Here is a 25,187-nt window from a genome sequence, read left to right on the forward strand (position 1 = left end):
GTAGGAGCTGGCACTCAGACCAATGCCTAACAAACTGTCATTTAGCAAAAAATGAACTGAGGGCGCACACGCAGTTGCAAAATCATCTCTTTCATCTCGGAGGCAAAAGGGCCAAGGTCAAATCTCATGAGCAAAGTTTAAGATAAGCCTGATTCATATTCAGAAATTTTAGCTCAGAACTCCTAGGTGTTATTCATCTGCGGTGATCTGTGTTACCCTTTAATAAACAGATTCCGAAAGATAACTGCGGTTACAAGGATAAGTGTTCCAAGAGCTACAGCCGCTACTAATACACTTGCACTGACTGGTACTCCACAGCTTACAAAGAAAAAAAAAAAAGAAAGAAACACATATCACCACGTTTTGTTTTGGGAAATGTCCCAAAGCTACTCGGGCTATGGAGAAGGCGTATCGAAGGATTTTAAAAATTTTGACCACTTGTTTTTTTTTTTTTTTTTTTTTAACGTGCACTGACATTGCACAGCACATGGGCGCCTAGATTTTCACCTCTGCTGGAAAGCGGCCACCAAGGCCGGGATTCAATCCCGCATACAATCCCGGCCTTGGCGGCCGCTTTTCGGTGGAGGCGAAAAGTTATCACCATGCGTTTCTCATGTCATGCCTCCACTTGGTTCATGCTTTAGCTGTTTCAAGCCACTGCGTAATGAAATTGAGACAGACAACTATATGCTTTGTAAGAAAGTGCAGAAGCAGCGTATCTTGTGCAAAAGCCTGGCCAAAAACATCTCCCTTCTCCTAAAATTGCAGTTGATGGCATCAGCAACAAGACAGAGGTAGCTAGTGATGGTACACTTCAAAGGAGCTCAAGAGACAGTTTGGAAATGGGAATGGAATGACTGAAAGCTGCAGTTGCATGAACAATCTAGAAATAAAGCAGCAATGATGTCCAACAACTACGAATCACGATGACAAATGCCATCAAATACAAGACCAAAAATGCTGGGCCTTTATGCGAAAACACAAAGAATGTGTCATGGGGTGCAGAGCCAGTTTGATCTGGACGAGGCACTACCTCATTAACCCGCAGGGTGACGTAGCATAAATCTTCATAAACATCCTCTTCGCGTGTTCGACGAGGTGTTACAGGAAAATCGAAGACCACCATTGTGTCATCATTGTGGCTGGAAAGGGTCACGACACCAGGCCCATATGGTCAACACTTCAAAAACCAAACTACTACTAAATATTGGCAATGAAAGTATACAGTGTAAATCCATTTCAAGACATTTAAGAGTTGTCCATAAAACAATTGCTTTTTTCATTAATAGCTTAAGCATCTAATTGCTCATTTAAAAATAAATGTGGCAAATACGGCAGCTTATGTATTCCAGGCCCTCTGAAAGTTTCATGTACACACTTGCAAGCAATGGGGTATTTAAAAAATAAGTTGATTCCCTGTGGATTGAGGAACATCCCATAGTATATTTTTTTTACAAGAGCATACTGTACATTTAGGAACCCAGAATTATTGCGGCATATTTTTGTACTACGGCAGTAGTACATTTTCACATCACATTATGCATTTTTTAATCTACCTTTGCTTCTTCAATATTGTTCAGCAACTTGCGTACCATCCAGCAGAGTCGGATAAACTAAACAAAACACCCATTAACTGGCTCTCATCTGCATACTAATCACTGTCTGAGTTCAAAATGTCTGTTTGTGAAGCAACAAACGGAACAGGGACTATAACCAAAGGATGCCTCGGACGTTCTCTGCACATTTATCAGTTTTCTCAAGTGCACACTTTTCTATGGTCATGTTGGGGTGAAGAAAAAAAAATGATGCACCATTTCCTCTTCAATTCAGGTAATCAGCATCATTTTGGCTAAACTGGACAGCAAATGACCCATGCATTGTTAAGTCCAGTTCCCGTCACTGCAACTTTTCTGTACCACATGAGACCCTACGCAACATGATAGTGGCCCAGTATCAAAACGTATCATGGATCTAGCCAACACCAGCCTTTTGAAAGTGCGCAAGGGGGAAAGATGTGGCATGAAGCACAATTGAGAGGTCTGCATAAGCAGAGAGATGCAGAAACTTAGAAAACGTGAAAGATACATAGAAGCTTAATGTGACTGCAATGGATACCCCCGCAGGACTTTGAAGGTCATGTGATCTATTATTTATTTTTATTTATTTAGTCATACTGTAGGCCAGTACAGGCCCATACAGGAGTGGGCTGATGTAGCTTCAGCAAAGGAAGTCAACACTGCAAAATTTCAGAAGTCAAGGAAATTTAAAAACAACATTCACGGAAATTCAGACACATATAACAACAACTGGCATACAATGAATAAAAAATTATAAATAAAACCAGCAAAAATGTTTCATATCTGAAGTAACAATTCAGCTTTGCCAGTGAATACTTCTACGGATGTGGTATTCACAATTTCACGCGGAAGCGAATTCCATATTTCAATGGCTAATGAAAAAAAAGAATATTTAAGAGTATTGCATTCCGCAGCAATGGGCCTAACGCACAATGCGTGATTTATTCTGCTAGAAAGCTGGAACGGTGGTATCAGGTATTCATCTCTATCTATGCTTATACGGTTGTGGTAGAGAAGAAATAGGAATTTTATTGATGCAATGCGTCTTTGCTTTCAAGGCTCAGTATGCATGCTTGGCAGAGAAGTTTTTAGTTACTAGTATATGAAGGCAGCCACATTAAATGCCCACTTATTCCAAATATGCAGCAGTTGCATTATGCACAAAGCTTAAAAGAAGGACCACAAGCATAGAAAAACTAATCGTGCACCATTGCCGTTCAAGTCCAAGTTCAAAGGTAATAATATACAACAAAGGCATAAAGGATTTGAAAATATGAAACAGAACGAGGTCCCTGAGTGAAATATTATAATGAAGCCGCTTAAAGGAACTGGGAGTAGCTAGTAAGTCAAAAGCATTTGCGAAGAAAATAAATATCGCATTACAACAAAAAGAAAAAAAAAAAGATAATAACAATTATATCAACATGTTATATTAAAACAATTTGCAAAAATCCCTTGATAACTATGAGACGTGGTACTTGGTTTGTGTATTGGCCTGCTGAACAATGAACACTAACTTTTTGAAATTTGGCGCTGCCAAAAAAACCAAAGGCATCATAATTTTTGAGCTTATAGCTTGGTTTAACGAATCCTTTTTACTTAGGTAACAAGAACAGTTTTAACAGTGGTCTGCTTTCTGCCACAGAAAAATTGTGCTTGGCGATTACTCCAGACTTGGGCTCTGACAGATCACAGGTCATAGTGAACATATTAACAATGCAAAAACTAAGAACACAACAAGAGCATAAAGAATTTACGCATCAATGCAAAGCAAAAGAGAAGAATTCGTCTGGTAAAAAATTACAAAGATAAGCAAGCAACAATGAAATGATGAAACAGATGGGCTTGATATGACACCAAAAGGTAAGCGGCTCACACTATCCAATTACAGTAAATCTAATACCCCAGTCACACGGTCATTTTTAAAGGCGATTGAGTTGATAGCCTTCGAGATTTTCAATCGCGATCGAACTCGAAGTAGTTGTGCCGCTGCTACACGGCAAAACTCGAAGGCTATTGAAATAGTTCTGGTGTTTGGCGCCAAACTTTTATGGCGCCACTATCGTTGCTTTCGATTTTGCTTAAAGAACTAAAATATATCTATAAATGCAAAATAAAATATAACTGTTACCTTTTTTTAGTAACTGCAGGTGTTAGTTGTTATTCAAGGACAACTTTTTTTTTTAACGCGTTGGCGTTCATACGACTGTGCTTTTCATTGTGTTTGTTTTTCTCGGCGGCACATGCTACAATAGTCGAGATTACATAAATAATACGCCTAAAAAAAGAGTGATGCTATTTTAAAATTATTACGGGTATTAATATTTTACCGCGTAAATTAAAGATATAAAATAATAATGTTTGTTAACGTTTTTGTACCGTAAAAGGCACTGTGCAAGTGCGTGCGTGACGCTCCTCGGGTCAACGCTAGCAACCTTGCGCGATGTTCGAAGGCCTTCGAGATCTCGATAGAGTTCTGAGCTGTTCCGTCGACTCGATAGACCATCGACTCAATGGCCATTGAAAACGCCCGTGTGGCAACTTTCGAAGGCCTTCGAGTCGATAGGAAGTCGGTTCGAGGGCCTTCGAAATGCCCGTGTGACAACGGTACAAGAGTCTGTTTACCATAGTCAGTGCTTATGTCTGCGGTTCCTTATGCATGCATGGCCAGTGGCCATTTCTGCCACTGTTAGCACGAGTGCTATAGTCCTTTTGCTTACAATAGAGAACCATTAGGGAAAGTTATGAATTTATTTTTCAATGGAATGCATTGTCAACAGCAAGAACTGTTGGTAAAAATAGACTGAGGAAAAAAAAGCTTAATAGAAAACATTAGATCAGAAACATATATGCATTTATGTCACAATGAAATATATTGTTACAAGCAACAACTGTTGTAGAACAAGCGAAAAATTGTAGTACATAAAATCATACTTTTGCTCAGCTTGTCTGCTTGCATGATGTGTTGCTTCAGTAGCATTCTAAACAAAATGGTAAAATCAGAATGCATGCGATGGTTTAACTAGTGCTCTTAGAAAGAACAGAAATGGTAAAAACAAGGCATGTTAGAAGCTAACAGATAAAATATACTTATTTTGTATATATAGCACATTTGTGGATCATGCACATTTCGTTAAGAACACAAAATTTCCTCGAGCTTCCCTTAGTAGTTCTTCAGTTTCCACTGCTTAAAGTTACCAGTCATTGCAAAATGCAACCCTCGGATTTTTAGTATGGAACGGCGAGGCCTCCATGGGCCACATTTTTGCAACAACTTAACTTTGAACAATGAAAACTAAAGAACTACTAAGTGCAGATAAAAGAAATTTTGCCCACATAATGAAGTATGCATGTGCCTCAAATGTGCCCAATTCACCTCAAAAGCAAATTTCATAGGCTCTATGCTTCTGAGAAAGACTGCCTATATCTATTGCCTTCTTGCGTATTGGTCATGAATATTATTGTCCAACTCCTGTTATTCTGCACACTAGAATCCCCCTTTGATGTGAATAGTGGTACGGGAATCCAATATATAAAAGAAAATATTACCATTTCAATGCTTTTGGAGCAAGCAACAGGTAAGCTTGCAGCGAAGCTCTGCCCACATTCATGACTGCCACACATTCTTCATCTGCCTACCTAAGTCAAGAGATCTCATGCTGATGTAAACGATGTAAATGCAAAGAGGTGTCGCTTGATGGCCAAAATTACCCACTGCAACTCTGAACCGGCTATTTATGTGCCAAACATTCTCTCCTGCCACCTTTCTATTCCCATTTGGGTTGTGTTGGGTTTAATAGTGCACATTTGCAGCCCGCTTTCTATACTTTACTAAATAAACATCTATCAAATCATTCAGCTTCATGCCTTACCTAAGGTTGCCTTAACCACATTTTCTGTTCCCCACTCAGACAGCAAACGGTCGAAGTGTTTGTCATTTTGAATATTTTTATTTGTCTCCGTTCCATTTTTATTATCTCTGCATCCATTCATTACCCATTCTGTATCTGATATATTTTGTGTTTTCCATCATGCTCTTGTGCTTTGCTGGTTGTATGAGCAACAGAGACTATCACGCACCAACAAGGTTAAGAGTGTTGCATTTATGAATTGTAGTTTTCACTTAAAAGCAATGCTGAGTGAAGAGGAATGTGTTCTAGCAAAACAGCACAAAATGTTTCCTTCTTTGTATTTCAAGTTATTTGCATGACAGTAAAATGTGGATGACTGTCCACTGAGCTCATGTCCACATGCAGGCTTGTCCTGTTTAGTTAGTATGAAGTTGTGTGTTCTGTGCAGAGACGGCATAGAGCCACGTTTGTGGTGGGTACTCGACTTTCACTCTTATCTACCACAGACTTTATGAGGCGTAGTTTATTGTTGTTCCAAGCTGACTGGCGTTATGGTATTTGCACTTCTTTCACTTTCTTGTCCCAAGCTTGAGCAGCGCACACATCTGCTCACTCGTTACCTTTGATTCCAACATGACTGGGGACCCGGCAGACTTTTATGTTTCATCCTTCGTCTGTAAGTGTTCCTATGTTGTGTATGATGTTTCCTAGTAGCAGTATAAGTGCATTTCTTGAGTGAAGTGTCGTGACTACACTTGAAGAATCTGTGTAAATAACACTTGTCCCATTATTTTCTCTACAGAGACAGATAGCATAGCATTCCACCGTAAAGATGGGTGCACACTATGGAAGTCTTATTATTTCCTCCCATTCTCCTCGAATGACTGCGCTTCCAACATAAAGGGCTACCTTTGAAGCTACTATATTTTTCTTTGAGCTGAAATAGCTGAGCTATGTGTTCTTGCGGAGTCAGTGTCTTTTAAAACTGTGTGACAGTAATGTCATAGACTGCAGGAAAAAATGTACCACAGAGGTAGAGGGTTAGGTGTTTTGGAGATGCCAGATGGTCCAGTAGGTCGACATCTTCACACATTTGCTTAAAACTCGGGTGCAGTGGTCTCACGGCATGAGATTTGTTAATTAATAGCATTCTAGAAGGGCCCTCTGTTACGAGGGAATAGCAGATATGCTTTGGCAGAGATCTGATTTTAAACACACATGCTCATCTAAGTGAAGTTCTGATTTCAAGAGAAGGAGGAGAGGATAGGAGGTTTCTATACCCAAATGAATATAACCACCAGACCATGAACACGTGCCATTGGTGTGGGCTACTCTATATTTGGGAGGTGATAATGTAATGGCAGGCACAGGAGAAAGAGAGGGGGGGGGGGGGGGGGGGGGCACTCTTTAAAGTCTACGCGCACAGGTTTTGTACTTGACTACCTTGAAGACTGACTGACTATGCCACCATTACAAGCCTTTGCAATTAAAAATGTTCTGCAGATTTTACGACAGCCTTCTTAAATGTGGGAGCCCTTCACCAAAAGAAGATCAGGAGAATCATTTTAATACAGCAATCTCACATTTTAAAAAATTTTTTTTTTCAACCCTTGTGTACCATAAAGTGGGGACAGCAGTGAGTGGTCAAAAGTAACACATTCACAACATTTGTTGGTAACTGTGGCAACTCAAAGTAGACCATTTCTGAATTGTGGATGTTTTCGAAGAGTTTTTTTTTATACTGACTGACACGAACAAAACATGGTGGATTATGAACACTGGCATTCTCCCTCCATGCTCTCATTATTCCGAAAATGAACATAGCTAAAAATGACCTCCTGGCTTGTAGTGTATGAGCAAACTTGCCAATCTCAATGATGCTTGTTTTTAGTAGTGCAGATAGCATTGCAAGCCACGGATTGCAGTGGTCATTGTAGAGCGTAAGCCCCTCTATGTAATCCGAGTGAAACTTCGGGTTTTGCCTCAGTCTAGTACAATTTGCCTTGACCTAAAGCCCCTTCTCTTATAATGCGGTTCAAGTGTTAACCAAAAACTGCGACAGGTACTGCACCTTCCCTTTTCAATAAACGAATTCACAAATTAAGTGTCGGTGTCTAACTAAAAGTGAGAAAGATGCTGCCCCTTTCTTTGACGAAGAAGAAGATTGTTGCGAAGAAGAAGATTGGCAGTGGCGCGAGAGGAGCCCTCGCGCTAGGCCAGCCATTAAATCATTCTTCACCATGTCACCATGTTGTGCCATTCTCTTGCTTGTCGCCACGCAACATTTTGATTGGAGGTGCGCCGTATGTCATCCCCATCCTCGCCTTGAAGCATCGATGCCATCCTTACACAGAGACCATGGACTGAGAGCCCTGAGATAATGTCGCGCAGCTTCGCCCCAGCCCTTCCTGCCCAAAACCAACTAACTACCGCCGCCCAGGACTCAGCTTGGATCTGAAGACAAGGCGCACATATGATCTGACCAGACCAGAGCAAAGACCCGACGGACCCGAAGAACTGAAAGACAAGAATATGCAACCCCTGCCCCGCCCTGCCGCCCGACACGATTTCGAGCCATAGGTCCCATGGATGCTTTGGTGGCGTATGGGTGATCCGCCTCCCCAGGAGCTCTTCAGCCAAACATCATCGTGGTTATCGTCATCGTGGTAGCAAGCACATCATTCTCTTCTATCTTTTCTTCAGCATCCACACCGTCATATCACCGTCGACTACAATGCACCGATCGGGACGATCGCTCAGTGGCCCCAGGAAGTGTTGCGAAGAAGATCGGCAGTGGCACGAGAGCAGCCCTCGCACTAGGCCAGCCATTAAATCATCCTTCACCATGTCACCATATTGTGACGTTTTCTTGCATGTTGCCACATAAAAATATTTTTAAAAAATGACGAATTTCAAGGGTGGTTTTGGTTGGTTTGTGGGCTTTAACATCCTAAAGCTACTCAGGCTATGAGAGACGCCGTAGGGGAGGACTCCGGAAATTTAGACCACCTGGGGTTCTTTAAAGGGGCGCCGTGGCGTTCGTCAGCCCACTAATTCAAGCCGGTCTCTATAGTTCTTTACACCTTCCCGATGCCCCAAAGACCAATCATACTGGCAAAATCGTAGCGCCTAATATTTTAATCCGTTTCAATAATCGGCGTTTTCGCACCAATGTGAACACCACACGACGGCAAAGTTTGTTAACAGATATGATGTTTCCTGCTCGCTTGGGCGCTGCCTCGCTGATTGATTGGGCATGCACTTTAGATTTTACATTCGAATGTTTTTCAAATTACTATGCAGAAAACTAATAAAAGGTGTTTTAATTCCGCGTGTGTTCGTGGGGTGCTTGTAGAGATGGGGACTATAAACTCGGGTAAATGCGGTGTTGTCAACAAGCATGATGGAGCGTCTGCTTGCTGTGATGATGGTGATGGTGGCTTTGGCGCGGCGGAGCCAAAAATGAAAAAAAAAATAAAAAAAAATAAAAAGGAATAGAGAAAGAAAAAAAGTCCGCCAATACGCTGTTCAGGCTCTATGGTCATAAGCACAAAGGTCACTCCTGCAGGCTCCTCAAATCCCAAGGCAGCTGACAACGTTTGGATCTCGGAGGTCAGAAAAATTGCTCGACAGGCCAAAATCATGCGGGTTGATCGTTTTTGCCAACGCTCCACAGATGGCACTAGTTGTGTCGAAATCGCTCGTGAAGCCCGCTCACTTCCCTACCCTGTACAGTTACAGGGTAGGCTTCGCCTTAACTCGTGTACACCATTCCCTAGTCTTCGCCTTTCGCCCTCGTTCTCGAACTTTCGCACAAGTAGCACTCGAGTGATCCATGACAGCAGCAGCGATGGACGCTGGCGAAACACCAAAACGGCGACGCAGATTTGCTGACCGTTGCGTCCACTTCATTGACACCCCCGCAATCGAATTGGAAAACACTTATTGCCAGCATTGAACGACATGTGGGCACTACACTTAGATGGCAAAAATGGTTTGGGGCAGTGTTTGGTGGGCTAGGCTAGCTTTGAGCAGACGAAGAAGCTGGTCTTCATAACTGTGCTTCGCAGCGTCGTTACCATGGTAACGACGCTGCCAAAAAGTGTGGCTGTAGGTTGGGTTGGACAGGCAACCATGGTGGATGGCTTCTGATAAGTCAGCAGAAAGCTGCATTTCTCATAGGTACTGCCCAAGTCGAGAGAAATGGGAGGGGCTCCCTCTCGCACCAGCTCAGACGCGGCTTTTTTTCTTTTATTTAGAATTTTATAAACCGAACAAATCTTGTTTCCGATTTTTGTAATTCTTTTTTTGCTGCCATCAGCACGGTGCAAAGATCCTAGAGGTTGGCTGGAATTAACGGCCTTGCGCACGTCACTGTGCCACTTGTGGGATTCGGGCTTGCCGCGGCTGCCCTTTGAGCGGCCGCCGCCGTGCCATGTTGTTCTCCTCGTTCCCTTTCTCCCGCCTGAGGCGGCGGAGAGAGGCTCGGACGACTTGTCACTGTCGTTCGGGCCACAGCTCCGCCCTGGCGTCCCAGTGGCTGTTCCCATTGGCGCCTTTTTGGCGGGAACACCGCACCGCTGCGACGGCCGCGCTCGCGCGACCCTCCGAGCGGGGCCCAAGGAGAGACCCCTTCGAGACATCGCAAGGTGCGTACGCAACTGTTCTTGTCTGCCGGCCTTTGTCCGCGCAGACCAGTGTGTACTCGAGTTCGTCTGCTCCGGGTCGTACCTGAGAGCGCAGCTCGAGCCTGTCGATCGTGATCCAACGATACGCGACAGGCGTACCTTGCGGTGGTTGCCCACTCTCTCTCAAAGGAACCCTTTGGTCACTGAGATATCACAGCACGCCCTTGCGTGCTTGCGGCGCGCACTCCCTTCACACGGTGACTGAGTATGTGTGTATGTGCGTTTTGTATATATGTGTATGTGAGTGTGTGTGTGTGTGTGTGCCGCTGGAGGATGGCGTTTCAATAAACGTCTCCTTTGTGAACTTGGAGGTTTGTGTCCTTGCAGCGCAGTGCTCTACTCCCAGTGGAGAATGAGTGCGCGCGGTGACGGCTGATCGGGGCTTCGGCTCGCGCGACGCTCGAACCCGCGGTGGTTGGTGGCCTATGACCACGTAGAAACCACACACTTTAGGGGGGGGGGGGGGGGGGGGGGGGTCTTAGAATAGTAAAAAAAAAAAGGGACAGAAAACTGCATTTTCGGAATGTTTGTACCTTCAAGCACCTGTCCTAAAATATCAACGCTGAATTCGATCAAGAAATACAATGAAACTGACTTTTAAAATGCCATAATATAAAGTGAAATTTATATTTGTTTTCGGTACGCCTTTTTGTCGACCACCATTCGTCATCGCGGTCGCTGCTCATGGTTTCCAGCATCGGACTACATAAAAACGGGGGCATACATTCATTAAAAAATTCTCGGTAAAACTTTTCTACAGAGTTTCTACCAAAACCGCTGTGGAATCGAACATTTTAGACATCAATCTTTCCATTGCACCAGAAAAATTTCGAGACTTAAATAGCCCGAGTCTCAAAGCGCCTCGGGGTATGAGAGTGTGAACTACCCGGGGTTTCTTTAACGTGCACTGACATCACACAGCACACAGGCGCCTTGCATTTTACCTTCACCGAAAAGCGGCCGCCGAGGCCGAGATTCGATCCCGCATCCCTGAGCACAGTAGTTGAGCGCTGTAACTACTGCGCCTCCCCGGCGGGGTCAAGCGTGGTTTTGAAGGGGCTGTCGTGCCTACTCTTAAAGGCCCACTGTCCACCCTCCGGTCGAAAATATTTTCTTCCCCGGTGACTGTGAGACTTCGCCCCTAGAACGCAAGGCCGCAAAATGTTTTTGAAAAGAGTAACTAATAACGCAGTTACAGCCACCGCAATCACCCGATTCTATCATGCCTCTCTCTTTCCGTTCCCTCGCAAAGGTTTTTCACTCTCCTGCCCGAGGTCGTCTAGCCTCCGCAATACAAATTCCCCTTCCTCATCCGCGTTTGGCGGGAGGTGGGGCGTGGCTCTCCGCGAGCGCGAAAAAAAAAAAAAAAACGGTCGAGGGAGCGCGCGCCGCTGGATTGTCTGGTCGCGGCGAGGGAAAAGCGCGCTGCGAGCGGTAGACACCCATCCTTCTCCCGTCAGTCAGCGAGACGGACCAATGGACATCGTTCCCGGTACGTACGTCATTGCTGCGGCCCGTCGGGCCAGCGCAGGAAACGGGGAAGCTGGCTTCCCAGAGAACATGAGAGAGCTTTGAATTGTATTTTCGATGCTTTGCGGCGCGCGTGTCACTGTAGCATTTTGCACAGACTATCTCCGGTACCTGATCGAAACACTGGGCTCCTTTGCTTAAAAGGGCCTTCCCTGGACAGTGGCCCTTTAAGGAAAAGTTTCAGCGTCCCACAATTCAAAACGAAGGCGTGTAAGTTGCTAAAGCAATGCCATGTTTTTAAGCCATTCAGAGAGCCTTTGCTCGTATAACCAGGTTCAATCAAACCTCCAAACTTTTTATTTTAAATACTACCATCGTGCACATTTGGCTTGACAACTGCAGTACTGGGGAGCTACCACCACACTCTTGCAGTCTCACTTTTTCCACTGGCCTTCACCTTCTTGCAGCACTTCCAAACCATAGTAAAGACAGAGAAAATGCCTTGAAACAATTCATGACGCCTCCTGTACCATGAGATCAGCACCACAAAACGGTTCATTTTTGAAAACCTGAACTTTTCCCCATTGCTTCTTTTGAAAAGAATGCTAAGAAATGCATTTGATGCAAAGGAAAACTGGCAGTTATGCCTCAGCATAGCAGCCACAAGGGGCCTGGCACTTGGTACTGCGATGACCGCGACAACGTGGTACCAGCACAACTTCCGTCGAACACGCAGATCCTGATCATGAACAGCGTCGCGAGCTTGAAGTCGGGGTTCATGTGGCGACATTGTTGATGACTGCATTACCATAGACCACGTCTTACTTTCCGGCGGCTCAAGCACATCAACCGGGCCGGAGAGGTTGGCGCCGTATGCGGTGGCGGCGTCCCTGCGCGGTGCAAGCTCAGCTCCTCAATCTTCTGCTCCGAGCAAAAAATCTGGTCGTGTAAACGCTGCAGTTCGTCGTTCAACAGAGGGTTAAAAGCAGGGGAAACAGCCTGAAACACACACTCTAGCACCTGCGGTGGCGGCGCCACTGCGCGGCGCAAGCTCAGTTCCTCTATCCCCTGCTCCAAAAACGAAATATCGTCGCGCACACGCTGCAGTTCGCTGTTCAACATGGGGTCAAAAGCAGGGGAACCCGCCCGAGGAGACATCAACTCTAGCCCTTGCGGTGGCGGAGGCACTGCGCGGCGCAAGCTCAGCTCCTTCAGCTCCTCTATCCTCTGCTCCAAACAAGACATATGGTCGCGCACACGCTGCAGTTCATTGTTCACCATGGGGTCAAAAGCAGGGGAAACCGCCCGAGGAGACACCAACTCTAGCCCCTGCGGTGGCGGCGTCACTGCGCGGCGCAAGCACAGTCCAGAACGGTGGCAACAACGCCATTTCTGCATTGTTTCCTCGACCTCCGCCTCGGCGCAAATCCACAATGGCGTCTGAAAACGGTCAATGTGGCCAGCATGCTTAAAAGCTGCTGTTGCTGCTGCCAACGTTTTTAGATTAGGGTCGTTGCTGCTGCTGATGACGATGGTGGTGGTTTAACTTAATAGCACTGGGTTGTAACGCCTCCGGTTGTAACCACGGTGTAAGAATTCTTACACCGTGGTTGTAACCGAAATAAATTGGCCGCCAAAAGATAGGAGCCAGTCGTGCACACGTCATAGAAAATGAATCGATTACAATTAATCCACCTGAAAGTAAATGATTACAGTGGTAAATTGCCGCTCCCAAAAGTAACTAAATTAGAGCATAATAACTTCATCCATGACACAAACTCTCTGAAGCTGCTATAAACTGGTGCAGCTTGCTTATTTCTTTTGCGCATTATTTTTTAACAGGACGTGTTTTTCAAAGTCGTCGTCGCCGATTTTGCAACGTTTTCTCGTAAAGACATCAGTTGCTACACTGTACACTCTCCCGATGTGTATTAACTATATGCTCTCGATATCACCATTTGTTTTACCCTACATCAATTAGCAAAACTCCAATATCAGGGTGTCTAGCAAACCACTATATTCAAAATCCCTGACTTTTCCAAGTTTTCTTTGATTATTTCAGCTCAAATTTCCTGATGAGTGAAGAGGCTAAAAAATGTAGCTGCTGGTGATAATGAGCACAGACGAATAATTCCCAACCAAAAGCTATCCATTAATAGTACTCTGCAATTTACAATAGTGCCCTTACAAAAATGAATATTGAATTTCTGTTACCCACGTAATGTGTTTTTGATGAGTCATCAACCACTCAAAGGAGATTCAAGATTAGATGTGTTTTAACATCATATCCGCAGCAGACTTTCCTTTGAGATCACACATGAAGTTTTGTGCTTGGAAAACGCAACAGTATTTTCGGGTAGGATCTAATGTGGAAATACATTGACTTTCTCAAATGAGGAAATGTATACATCCCTAAGTGAATATATATTATTTCCTTGTTAACTGCACACTTTCAGAGCCCTATGTTTTCATTTCTGATTAGCATATGTAGGATGTTGCCTAAGAAACAATTTTTATGTGTTTTAACATGAGATCCGCAACAGACTTTCATTTGAGATCACGCAAGAAGTTTTGTACTTGGAAAACACAACAGTATTTATTTATAGGAGCTAATGTGGAAATACATTGACTTTCTCAAATGAGGGAAATTATACATCACTAAGCGAATGTATATTCTTTACTATGTTTTCATTTCTGTTTAGCATGCACTGTAAAAACAAAAACAACTTTTTGGACATTTGTTTCATTCAAAACACGCTTACACCCTGCATCTTGGGTGTTTGTGCCATTGCAAATCACAGGAAATGCTGTTATTAGCATTAATGGCAGGTAAAAACGTCCAATGTTTACTGATGTCAGCCACAACTGAGCTCTTTGATACTAGGGCCATTTGTTTAACCTACACCAACTACACCAGTGCAGGAAATCTCTTATACCTACAACGGATTTTCGCTGCATTGGTGTAGGTGGTGTAGATTAAAAAAAAAAAAAGAATCGCCCTAATACCAGTTACAAACAAAGGGGGAGTTCGCGGCGCCGCAGCCGATTGGGGGAGAACAGTAGGAGTAGCGCCCATAGGAATAAATTGAACCGAAAGATTTCAAAGCAGTTTTCTCATTTTATGGGACATCTATGATGTCGCTATTCGACACAGAGCATGAACATTCTAAAACAGATCGTGAAAGTACGAAATCTGATTACCGAGGAGAAGCTTTTTTAAAATACCGTGAAACGCATGGGGGGTGCGATTTAAAAATGCGACCCATAGAAACACATGTAAGCCCAACTTACTGCAACATTTTTCTCCTTTCGCAGAACACCAGAAGTGATGGCCTGTCGTTGCACGTAGGCCAGCGCTTATAAATGTGTGACAAAGTGTGCTGTGTCATTGCAGAGGCAGTCTGCTTTTAAAACTTCCCAAATAATCTATGTTGTGAATCCGGACACCCAAGGCTTATGTAGCGAATTGCACAGTTTTGTTTACAGTATGATATGATGCCGCATGGGGTAAATTAGCTCGATAATACTGTCACTCAAGTAATACATCCTAGACAGAATTACGTTGAAAAAGCAGTTGTCAAACGCCATACAACAATATAGACAAAACGAGAATCGCGCATTGCAGCTGACGACGGCGCAGCTGGCGATACCCAGCGCGGCCGCCTCCAGCTCCGGAGCGTCTGCTAGCGACGGCACCCGCTTCTTCCCTTCCCTATGTCTAGCTGTACTTTTACTCTTACTTTGTGAACGGACCACGCAGCCTTCTTCTCATATTCGAATAGAGCTTTGCTATTTTTTTTTTCTCTTTGCGCGTTGTATGATTTCCCTCATAGATTCAAGACCTACGTAAAATTGGCATCTCCTGGATGCTGCTAAGCCCTGTCATAAAGCCATTAAAAAGCTTTTTTTTTTTTTTTCGGAAAATAAACTGCGCTGCGATTCACGGTAACGCGCTTACGGCGGTGTAATTTCGTAGAAAGTCGTCACCGCGGCCACATGCACTTTACTATAACCGATTTTTACCAAAAATGTTTTTGCTATAAAGGGACGGTCGTCTATGGAAGATGAACTGGGATTTCAGTTTCACTTTACTGTGCCCGGGTTTACTATGTGTGCCAGTCCAGTAAATCGTCAGACTTGCAGTACTTGCAAGGGAATGTAGTGTGCCCTACAACAATGTCGGACTACATGAAAAGCTTCTCGGAATCGGATAACAGCGCTACAATGAAAAGCTATACAATGACGGCTTCATGCACCCTCACCCAATTGCTCTGCCTGAAACACATTGGGAAGTTATCCGGACTTACGCGGGCGCTCTGCCATCTTTGGGCATGGCAAACATTGTAGTGTATTTGACTTTTTCCCCGAGTCGCTTCACTGCACAGACCGTCCAGGCATACAATTATTTGGAATCAGGTGGGGTCGCGTAATGCCATCAACGGGCATATATGCTAGTTAGCTATTTTTTAGTTTATTTTCTTTTTTACCGTGGTATCGCTGTGATTCGCACATATCGCTCTGCGCTTTCTGTGCGGTTTTCTAGGTTTTTTTTGTTTTTGTTTTTTTGGTGCGGCGCAGACCATGCAGCGCGTACACGGACGTCAGAATATTAGCCTCTCAAAATGTTTGCTTACGACTTGCTCATCATATGCATGTATCGCGATTCGCGACGCAACTGCATATGCATTCATTATTCAACTTACTTAGCCACAATCGATATTTTCAGGACGGAATAATGTCTCCGTTATTTTTGCGTTTTATTATTATCAGTTTAGGAAATGAACCGTGTCATCGACGGAATCATTGATGCGTACCCATGCGCGTCGCCAGCATTTGGAATATTTTTTTTACTTCCGCTATGAAGACAGACACACACACACACACACACACACACACACACACACACACACACACACACACACACACACACACACACACACACACACACACACACACACACACACACACACACACACACACACACACACACACACACACACACACACACACACACACACACACACACACACACACACACACACACACACACACACAAAAGGTTGTGGCGTAGCTCTGGTTAACCGTAGCTGAATTGCGAAAGCACCGGCGGAAGCTTCTTTTGCCCGTTACATTGCTCCCCTATCACGCCCTATCAGTGTAAGGTGCTAGATTATTGTTGACACTAAAACTCATCCTTTAAAGGTATGACGCGAGAGCGTAAGCTACCAGCCCACATATAAAGTCACGCTTCAACCAAGTCGGATGGACGTGCCTACGTGCCATAGGGGCTATGAGAATGCAAACTGTTCTGGCAGGCTGATTCTGATATAACCCTCCCATATGAAAGGAGCAACCAGACTTCGCAGCTCCTGCCCGTGGCATAGGGGTAACGTGAATTCAAATGTTATGACAGGCTGATTTTTTATGAAGAGGCCGTAGCTACGCCGTGAGGAAGCGTAGCTGCGGCCACACGAGGTCTTTCTTTGGCTGTCGTATTGCTTTCGCAATAACATGCTTTACAGAGATGTCAGACGTGAAATATTCTTGAATACAATACATTCACTGCATTAAAATAATGCACCAGCTCTTAACAACCGACTGCTTTAGTAGGCGCAGAGTACGCTTCTTTGCGAACAGTTCTTTACATATTGTTACGAGCTCCTGCTCGCGCCACTGCCCGCTTCTTCTTCCTTGCTTGTCCGTAACGATTGTATGGGGCGCGCTACCGCAGCACGTCTCTAACTCAGATTCTACACAACGAGGGTTTTTAAAAGTAGATTGCCTCAGTAATAAAGCAGCATACTTTGTCACACACTTTTTCAAAGAGCTGGCCAACGTTTTACGACCGGCCATAACTTCTGGTGCTCTGCGAAACGAGGAAAATGTTGCGGTAAGTTGCGTTTACATGTGTTTCTAAGGGTCGCCCTCCCAACTCGCACCTCATTTTCGCGGTGTTACTCTGCGCCGAATAACGACATCACAGGTGCCCCGTGAAATGAGAAAACTACTTTGAAAAATTTGAAACCCAGTTGACGCCGCCGCCGAGTACGGTGGAGCCGGTGTACTGTGTTGAGTGGTCGGCGCAAAATCCGTTCTGTCAGGAAAGTCGGCGACCCAACGCGAGTTTCACCCTGGCGCCACCGTGGAAAGCGATGCCTGTACAGAATTCGTGATTGTTGACATGAAAATGTTAAGCAATTTTATCGCGCAAACGAAGCGCGGAGCCTGCGACGAGATCACGAAGACTTGAGCGGTCAACCGCTGGAGTGTCACAACGGACCTTTTCAGGGATATACAAATGTTTGTCATGGTAGGGCTCGGGCCTCGATCCTTGGCTCCAGACCGCTAGTTCCCTCAAGAAACCTTTGGGGTTCAAAATACTGCCCTTGCAACTGGGCACCTTACCTAGCTCTGCGCTCTCGTAGTCTAAAAAGAATTCAATCCATAACTTCATAAAAATATCTTTTACAATTTCATCATGTACACATCTTCAACATTTTTTTTAATGTTTCACTGGATGGAATAGGACACATTTTGCTTTGTTTTGCAGGCGGACAGATAGGTAACATTAAAAAAAAAAATTGCTGAAGTGTCAGAACTTCAAATGCAATTTTCTCAATTTCATATTTTTTTGCCAACATGACTAGTATTACGGAACTTTTATCATATTTTGGCATAACTCTAACAAGTCTTATACCGCCGAATTCAGGAAGAATTGAACTGTGCAGCTAGGTTATTCTTATGTTGCTAGGTACATATCAAATTTTGTTTACAGTAATATCAGCTAACTATATTTTAAAATTATGAGGCATTGGCATAACTGGACATTTATATGATAGCTCCCCCCACTGACAATATAAATAGCATACCTCCACATGGCAGGCCTTTGGCTAGAGATATATCTTAATCGGAACAAAATAATATGGATGAAAATGGTGTTAACGACCCGTAAGAAATTATCCAATCAGGCATCAGATATGTTCCCATAGTATGAGAACAAACCAAGACAGAGTGAAACAAATTACATTTTTGAAAACAGCAGGAAGAAATACATGTGCATGCCGAATTCTGTTACAATTTCTAATAAAAAAAAATTGTCTTTAAGACCAGTTTCTCTTAAAAAGAAAAAAAATTGCTTCTATACTGTTTATAAATGGCGAGACAATTCAAAAGCACCTGAAAAATGCATAGAAAAACTAGACACTTTTTGAAGCGGAGCCATGGTAGAAAGAATACGGAGCTTCGCAACTGGTCAGAGCACGCGAGACAGACACCCACCATGAAGAAAGCCAAGCTAATCCGAGCCAATCCAATCAAATATTGCTGTAATTGCTGTACGCGCGCGCTAGGCAGCACAGCTCGTTGGCTGGCCGCTGCGGTTATTCCTGCTTTTTGTCGCGTACTAACCTCACGCAGCGCTTCCGCATATTTTATTGCGTACCCAGCTCACGTGCGTATTGGTGCAGCTCAGCCAAGCGTTGGCGTCAAATTAAATATCGCGCCTCGCTTTGCGGCGCGGCCGCGCGCTCAGCATATATATATATAAACATTTGCATGAATAACATACTTGCTGTGCGCAAGCTAAAAATGAAAATGCACTGCAGAATATACGTCATTTTCCTTGGCTTGGCGAAATTTTTTATGGTTTCTCTGACATTTTCCCCGATTCTTTCCGGTGCATGAAATTTCTCTGACATTTCCCGGTTGCTAGACACCATGAATATGGTATTTCGCAATACTAGTGTAGCTGGTGTAGGTTTAAAAAAATTAGCTGTGGTTTAGCTTGTGGTTAGACCTGGAGTTACGCGAAAGCAATCTGACTGGCTACGCTTATTAGGTTCGGCTTCAAAGTAAAGACATGGCTTTTGCTCATATTAGTTTATAGTTTGTGGGGCCCTGCACCACGTATCCGTAAGGCTCGTGCGCGCCGCGCATTCGAAGGCTGCGCCACTATCCCAATGCCCCCTGCGCGGTGCCTGTTTCCCTCTCCCCGCTCGTTCGGGGATAACCGGTCCCGCGCGAGGGGGCTATAAAGGAAGCCTCGCGCCGCCGTCGCTTCTTCTTGATCCCTGGCTCCTCGTTCCTGCTTCGCTCCTGGCGCTCTCCACGGAAACGACCCGCAGCCACCCGGACGACGACCTAGCACCGACTTCGACGATCCCTGTGAGATTAAAGATGTTTGTCATATGGCCCACTGTGTGTTTGTCGTGCGCATCCCTCGGGCAGAGAAATCGCCCACAAGTTTCAGCTCTATTTATGCCATAGGGGAATCACTTCACGTATATGAGCACCCATTTCCTCTCCTCGTTGACCATTCTCATTCGGGTGCAGAAGACTTCTAGTGGTACGACATCGTCTCTACGTCGAACTCCGGGGCACACAGCCGCCATGACGTCTGAACGAACCTTATCTGTTCTAGCAACTCGCTGTTGTCGTTCGCCTCTACCAACTTCTTCTCCCTCGTTATAATGGCACATACCCACAGTGGGGGATTGGCCAGAATTCGTTGTAGGTGACAATTGATAATGCCGATTTGACTGTACGATAGATAACTTAATAATTATAGTTATGTCTTCTACTTCTTTTAGAGCGCAGCTCTTCGGAGCCCATTCCTGCGTTTCGTGTCGCCGCTGTCCGGGTTGCCCCTCGTAACCAGCTCCACAGACCGGCCGGTCAAGCGCGTGGCGCGCGGGCCCATAACTTCATTGCTCTATTCATTTTACCGACCACAAAGTTTCCTTTCAAATGTTCAAGGTCATTCGTAACTGCGGCCACGGACTACACGACGCGCCAAAACCTGGCGTAGTATTGCTTTCGCAATAAAATACTACACAAAATGCCATTTCTCTGCGAAATTTGAGCTGCAAAGATTCTGCGGTTTAGCTGGGAGCATTTATACAGCCTGCCGATAATTCTGCAACGCGCTGTATAAAAAAGTTGGCACCTTAGTACGGCTACAGTGGCTAGAACACTATTCAAGAATACTATTAAAGTGGCTATAATACTATTCTAGAATACTACAGTGGCTAGAATACTATTCTAGCCACTCCAGTACTATAGTGCCTAGAATTTCTAGGCACTATAATAGTGCGGCCGAAAAAATTGACGCAATCATATCGTCACGGACCTCACACATGGTTCGCACCCCCCCCCCCCCCCGCCGCGTTTTATTTCTTTTTTGCAAGCAATTGGTGGTGATCAATAGCAAAAATAATTGAATTACCCTAAACAATAATGTTTCAGAAAAGCATTTGATTACAAAATTACACAAGTGTAATTACAAGCAATCGATTACATGTTATAAATTATCAGAACATTGCATGAGCATTGCCAAGTTACAGTGGTTAGAATCAGTTGTCAGGTTGGGCTATAAATAGCCAAATTGGGCTACTTTATGTTGTGGTTGGCGGGATATTTGGCTATCTTTGGGCTATTTTTGCTTGAAACGTTCAGAAATGGACTCCCTCACCTCAGGGGCGAAGCACAACCGTGACTTGTACGGTTGCTGGACAATAGAAAACAGGTCTTTGCAGGGCCTGTGGTTCGTTGATTGTTCGGGATAGGGAATTAGTTTGCGGCTGGGTGAATGGGGGACTTCGTAGATGACGGGGTCGGCAGGCTGAGGTGTGCCCGTACAAAAGCTTGTTCCTTCCCTTTCCTGCTTCCCGGCGTTGCCGATCGCGTTAAAGTGGTCTAGCAACTTAATGGACAACTTGTGGAACTCAGCATACCTGCAAGGCTTGTTTTCCACCAGAAAAGTCTCGTTCCAAGATGCCACTCTCGCATATTCAAAGAAACGAGCAGACGAAGCTCTCCTTTCTAAGTAAACCCAGGAATGTATCCAATCAACTTCAAGATGACTCAGGGAGAGGGGTCGGAAGAGTACAGTGTTTGAATACCACCTCTTTATATGTGAAACAGAGGATGAGTGGTGTGGGTATTGTCCAGCCCCTAGGTCCTGGAGGGTGACTGTGTATTATGGTCCATTCGTCGCAAACCCGCCTGCAACATGTTCGCGACTCGCAATTGTGATTCGTGAATGTGCCGAGGCCAATGCAGGCGCCCTTAAAGAGGTGCCTGCTTCTTTTCATTTCAATAAATACTCAGTACATAATTGAAATAAATTGTGTATCCTAATTGTATGAAGTTTTCTGGTTTGGTTATTTTGGGCTATTATTATCGCTTGAAGTTTGGCGCAGAAAGTTTGGCGGGTCTTGCTGTGAGTACCTGGCAACCCTGGCTAGAATAGCTAGAATAGAATATATATATATATATATATATATATATATATATATATATATATATATATATAGAGAGAGAGAGAGAGAGAAACATTTATTATGAGCAGGCGTGAAATATTCAGCCCTAGGTGGGCAGCCTCCTCAGTCCAGGAAGCCGTGGACCCGAGCCATCTCCCGAGTCCGGTTAGAATAGAATTCATTTGTCCTTACGCAATATATTGAGGCTGCTCTGCAGGCAGATAGTCCTCTCTATGTTGCGTACCTTGATATAGCCAAGGCCTACGACAATGTTGACCGGGAACGGCTGTGGAGACTTCTGCGAGAATATGGCTTGGAGGAGCACAGTGTTGACCTCCTTCGAGCACTATCTGACGGGGTCAAGGCGCGAGTGGAGTGGGCAGATCAGGTGACAAGCTTCATGGATATTCCGAAGGGACTGCGTCAGGGATGCCCGTTGTCACCACTGCTCTTTATGATATAGGGGGTATTCACTGACGCGCTGTGCGCGGTGCATTGTGGGTAACTGAGGCGCAGTCGGCCATGTTTGTGTCCACGGAACGAACAGAGCGAACGTACGTATCAAGTGCTGTCGTGCGGTTCTACAAGCAGTGACATCCGCAGCTATATGTTGTTTACTGAGCTATCGTAGACTGTAATAGGCGCGTGCACAGTGCAAACAACGGAAGCTGAAGAGCTGCGCGAAAGACCTCGCCATTTTAAGGTTCCGGAAGTACACACGAACAACTCCACTCGAACGAGATACCTCACCGAGATGCGACGTCACGTATGGCTGGCACGGCCCAACCGCACAAGTACCATGGAATATGAGAAATGTATGTCAAAATGGGCAGGACTGGAATCTTCCGGATGTGCCTTAGCAGCCAGCTCTTGTCACTATCCGTGCCCGACTGTTCTTCACGCACTCGGAAGACACATTCCCGGTAAAAGAGCAGCGTGGTATCGTCTCCAGTAACGCGCATGTATGCTGCGCGCCGCCAACACCTCTTCGTCGTGTTTTGCTCCAATAAAATCCTTCAAAGAGGGCTCGCTAAACTTTGTGTTTGCGCACTTGCTTCATTCGATCAGAAGAAGTCGGATGTTCGCATCGTCTGTGTCGGCTGCTAATCAAAGCAGACCGCATGCAGATTCGGCGAAGGAACGTAGGCGGGCAGAGTTGTTTTGCAGAAGGTTTGAAAAACTTTATAAACTTATTTATCTCTAATAACAAATCAAGTTTACCTTGGCCAAAACTGCGCTGTATTTCCAGAGTTTGTTGCAAAAAGTTATTTCGAGCCCGCAAGGCAACGAGGTGGCGCCACCGGCGTCATCCCTGTGGCCTGTGGCAGCGGTTTCTTTTGCTTCCTTACCGCGACAGACGATGCAAACATTCGACTTCTGACTGATTAAGGCAAGTGCATCAAACAAGTTTTGTTTAAAACATCCTGACTACCAAACGCCATTTATATGCAGAATATCAGTTACAAAAACTCAGCGGTTTAGTTGATATAAACGTTGGACGGCACGCACGTAATTGCACAAAGAGCGAGTTCGTCTGCTTCAACCGCGGCTCTTAACCCAGCCGCTTGTAACGTAGTTGCGTTCTTCGAGCGGTCAGTAGGCTTGCGATTGGTTTGTCGTGACGAAGCTCGTCCGTAGGACATAGAATTCATGAATGTCGCACATATTTATGCGTGGGCACAGGCCGACGCTTACTGTGCAGTTGCGCATATCGACTGCACACGGGTCGGTACCAAAGTTTTGTTTCGTACATGGTCTCTGTCCGCATCACGCACACTTTGCCGATAAATCGAACTGTCACTCATTATACTGATTGAGTTTTCATAACAATGGTGCTGGCATGAGGTAGAGTGACAAAGCAATAGGACGCGCACGAACAGCTAAGCTAACCGCCGCCCCGTACTAGTCAAAACAGGACGCAAAGATGGCGTCGGCTGCACACTGACGTCAGCTGTGACGTCATGTGAATACCCCCTATATGTCGCAGGGGTCACAGCACAGCCAGAAGCCTCGGGGCTCGGTTTTCGTCTGAAGCACTTCGAAGAAGGGAGAAGGGTTGTGCGACATATACCCGCCCTGGTGTATGCGGATGACTTCGCAGTGCTCGCCGGGTCACCCGCAGAGCTACAGAAGCTCCTGTACATTTGCGCATCAGGAATGGCGGAGCGTCGTCTCAACTTCAGTGATACGTGATGGCCTGGGGCGAGGGCACGGTGTAAGAATATTTAGGTGGGGACACAGCACGAGCGAGGCACTGGACGCAAGTTTCCAAAGTACCAGCCACGCTGAACCGGGCCGCTGATCGCAGCGTCAGCGTCGATGTAGCGGTGAATCTTCGCTGGAAGAAAAAATCACATGCATTGACGGCGCGATAACAACCTGCTGATATCGCACGGCGCGTTTCTTTTGCGTTAGCCGTTCGCATGGCCCGAACTGTTTCTCCGTCGTTGCCAGAAGCATCCCCATAGCCCTTTATTCTTAAGCCGTGCCCATTGCATCACTGCAGAAGCAGCCCAGAATAATTTATTGGCCTGTCAATACTATTGACGTAATTTAAATCCTAACATCGAAGCAAAGGTTGAAGTTGCACTTTGTTGAAATATGGGGGAGTGAGTACATTACTCAGCCATTAAGTCATATGGTTATTCAATCGAAGGCGCAGGATAAGCATTTTTGGATAGCGTAACTAGAGCAAGGAAAGCGAATCCTGCGCTCGATTGGGCGAATGGGAGAAAAATATAAAAATTCATGGGGTATTCTTAATCACTCCGTGAAGGAAATGCAAAAGCTCCCCGTACCGGTTCTGTACGCACAAATCACTAACGTGCAAACGACTAAGTGGAAGAATGGAATAAGCAAGCGAACAAAAGTACGGACGAGTTATGTGTACAAAAATTGGAACAAGTGCTACCGTGATTTAAAGCTTTTTTGCCTCAAGCAAGCCCAACTGATATCAAAATTTGCACAAATCCCGACTGCACGAACGGCTGCACGATCGCTGGAACGCGTAACCAATTGCGCCCGCCATGCCCCCTTTACAAATCTTGTACGGGTTGTAGACACGCAGGTAGTGACGAAGCGAGTTGGCACGCTGCAAAGCTCACCAGGCGCACATAATTTTGGCCTATGCCCACGGCTAGAAAGTGACTAACTAGGTAGGTAATGAAAAGTTTACGCTCTAAATTAGGTTTCAATCAGCTAGACCCTCTGCATGGTCCGTATGCGCAGCAACTACCACACTTCATTTCTTATCGTCGTAACCATGAAAAGTCTCAATGCGCCATCGCAATACGGTGACATGTCCACAATCGTACTTTCTAAGAACCGGCAATTAATGGAATT

At 45.1% G+C, this 25,187-nt stretch overlaps 1 protein-coding gene across 3 annotated transcripts in view; it reads right to left on the reverse strand.

Moving 5' to 3' along the window:
- LOC146202771 (proto-oncogene vav-like) overlaps positions 1-25,187 on the reverse strand; it is a 287,899-nt gene that overhangs the window by 65,304 nt on the left and 197,408 nt on the right. For 2 of the 3 annotated variants that reach the window (XM_084588327.1, XM_084588325.1), the window contains exon 5: positions 1,034-1,142. The exons of the other annotated variant lie outside the window; for it this stretch is intronic. In XM_084588327.1, the coding sequence (XP_084444453.1) occupies positions 1,034-1,142 (109 nt within the window). The remainder of the gene's footprint in view (positions 1-1,033; positions 1,143-25,187) is intronic. 3 annotated transcript variants of the gene reach the window in all.

Source organism: Amblyomma maculatum, chromosome 1, assembly GCF_055883805.1.
Source record: "Amblyomma maculatum isolate TAMU_Amacu chromosome 1, ASM5588380v1, whole genome shotgun sequence".
In the NCBI taxonomy this organism is placed as follows: Eukaryota; Metazoa; Arthropoda; class Arachnida; order Ixodida; family Ixodidae; genus Amblyomma; species Amblyomma maculatum.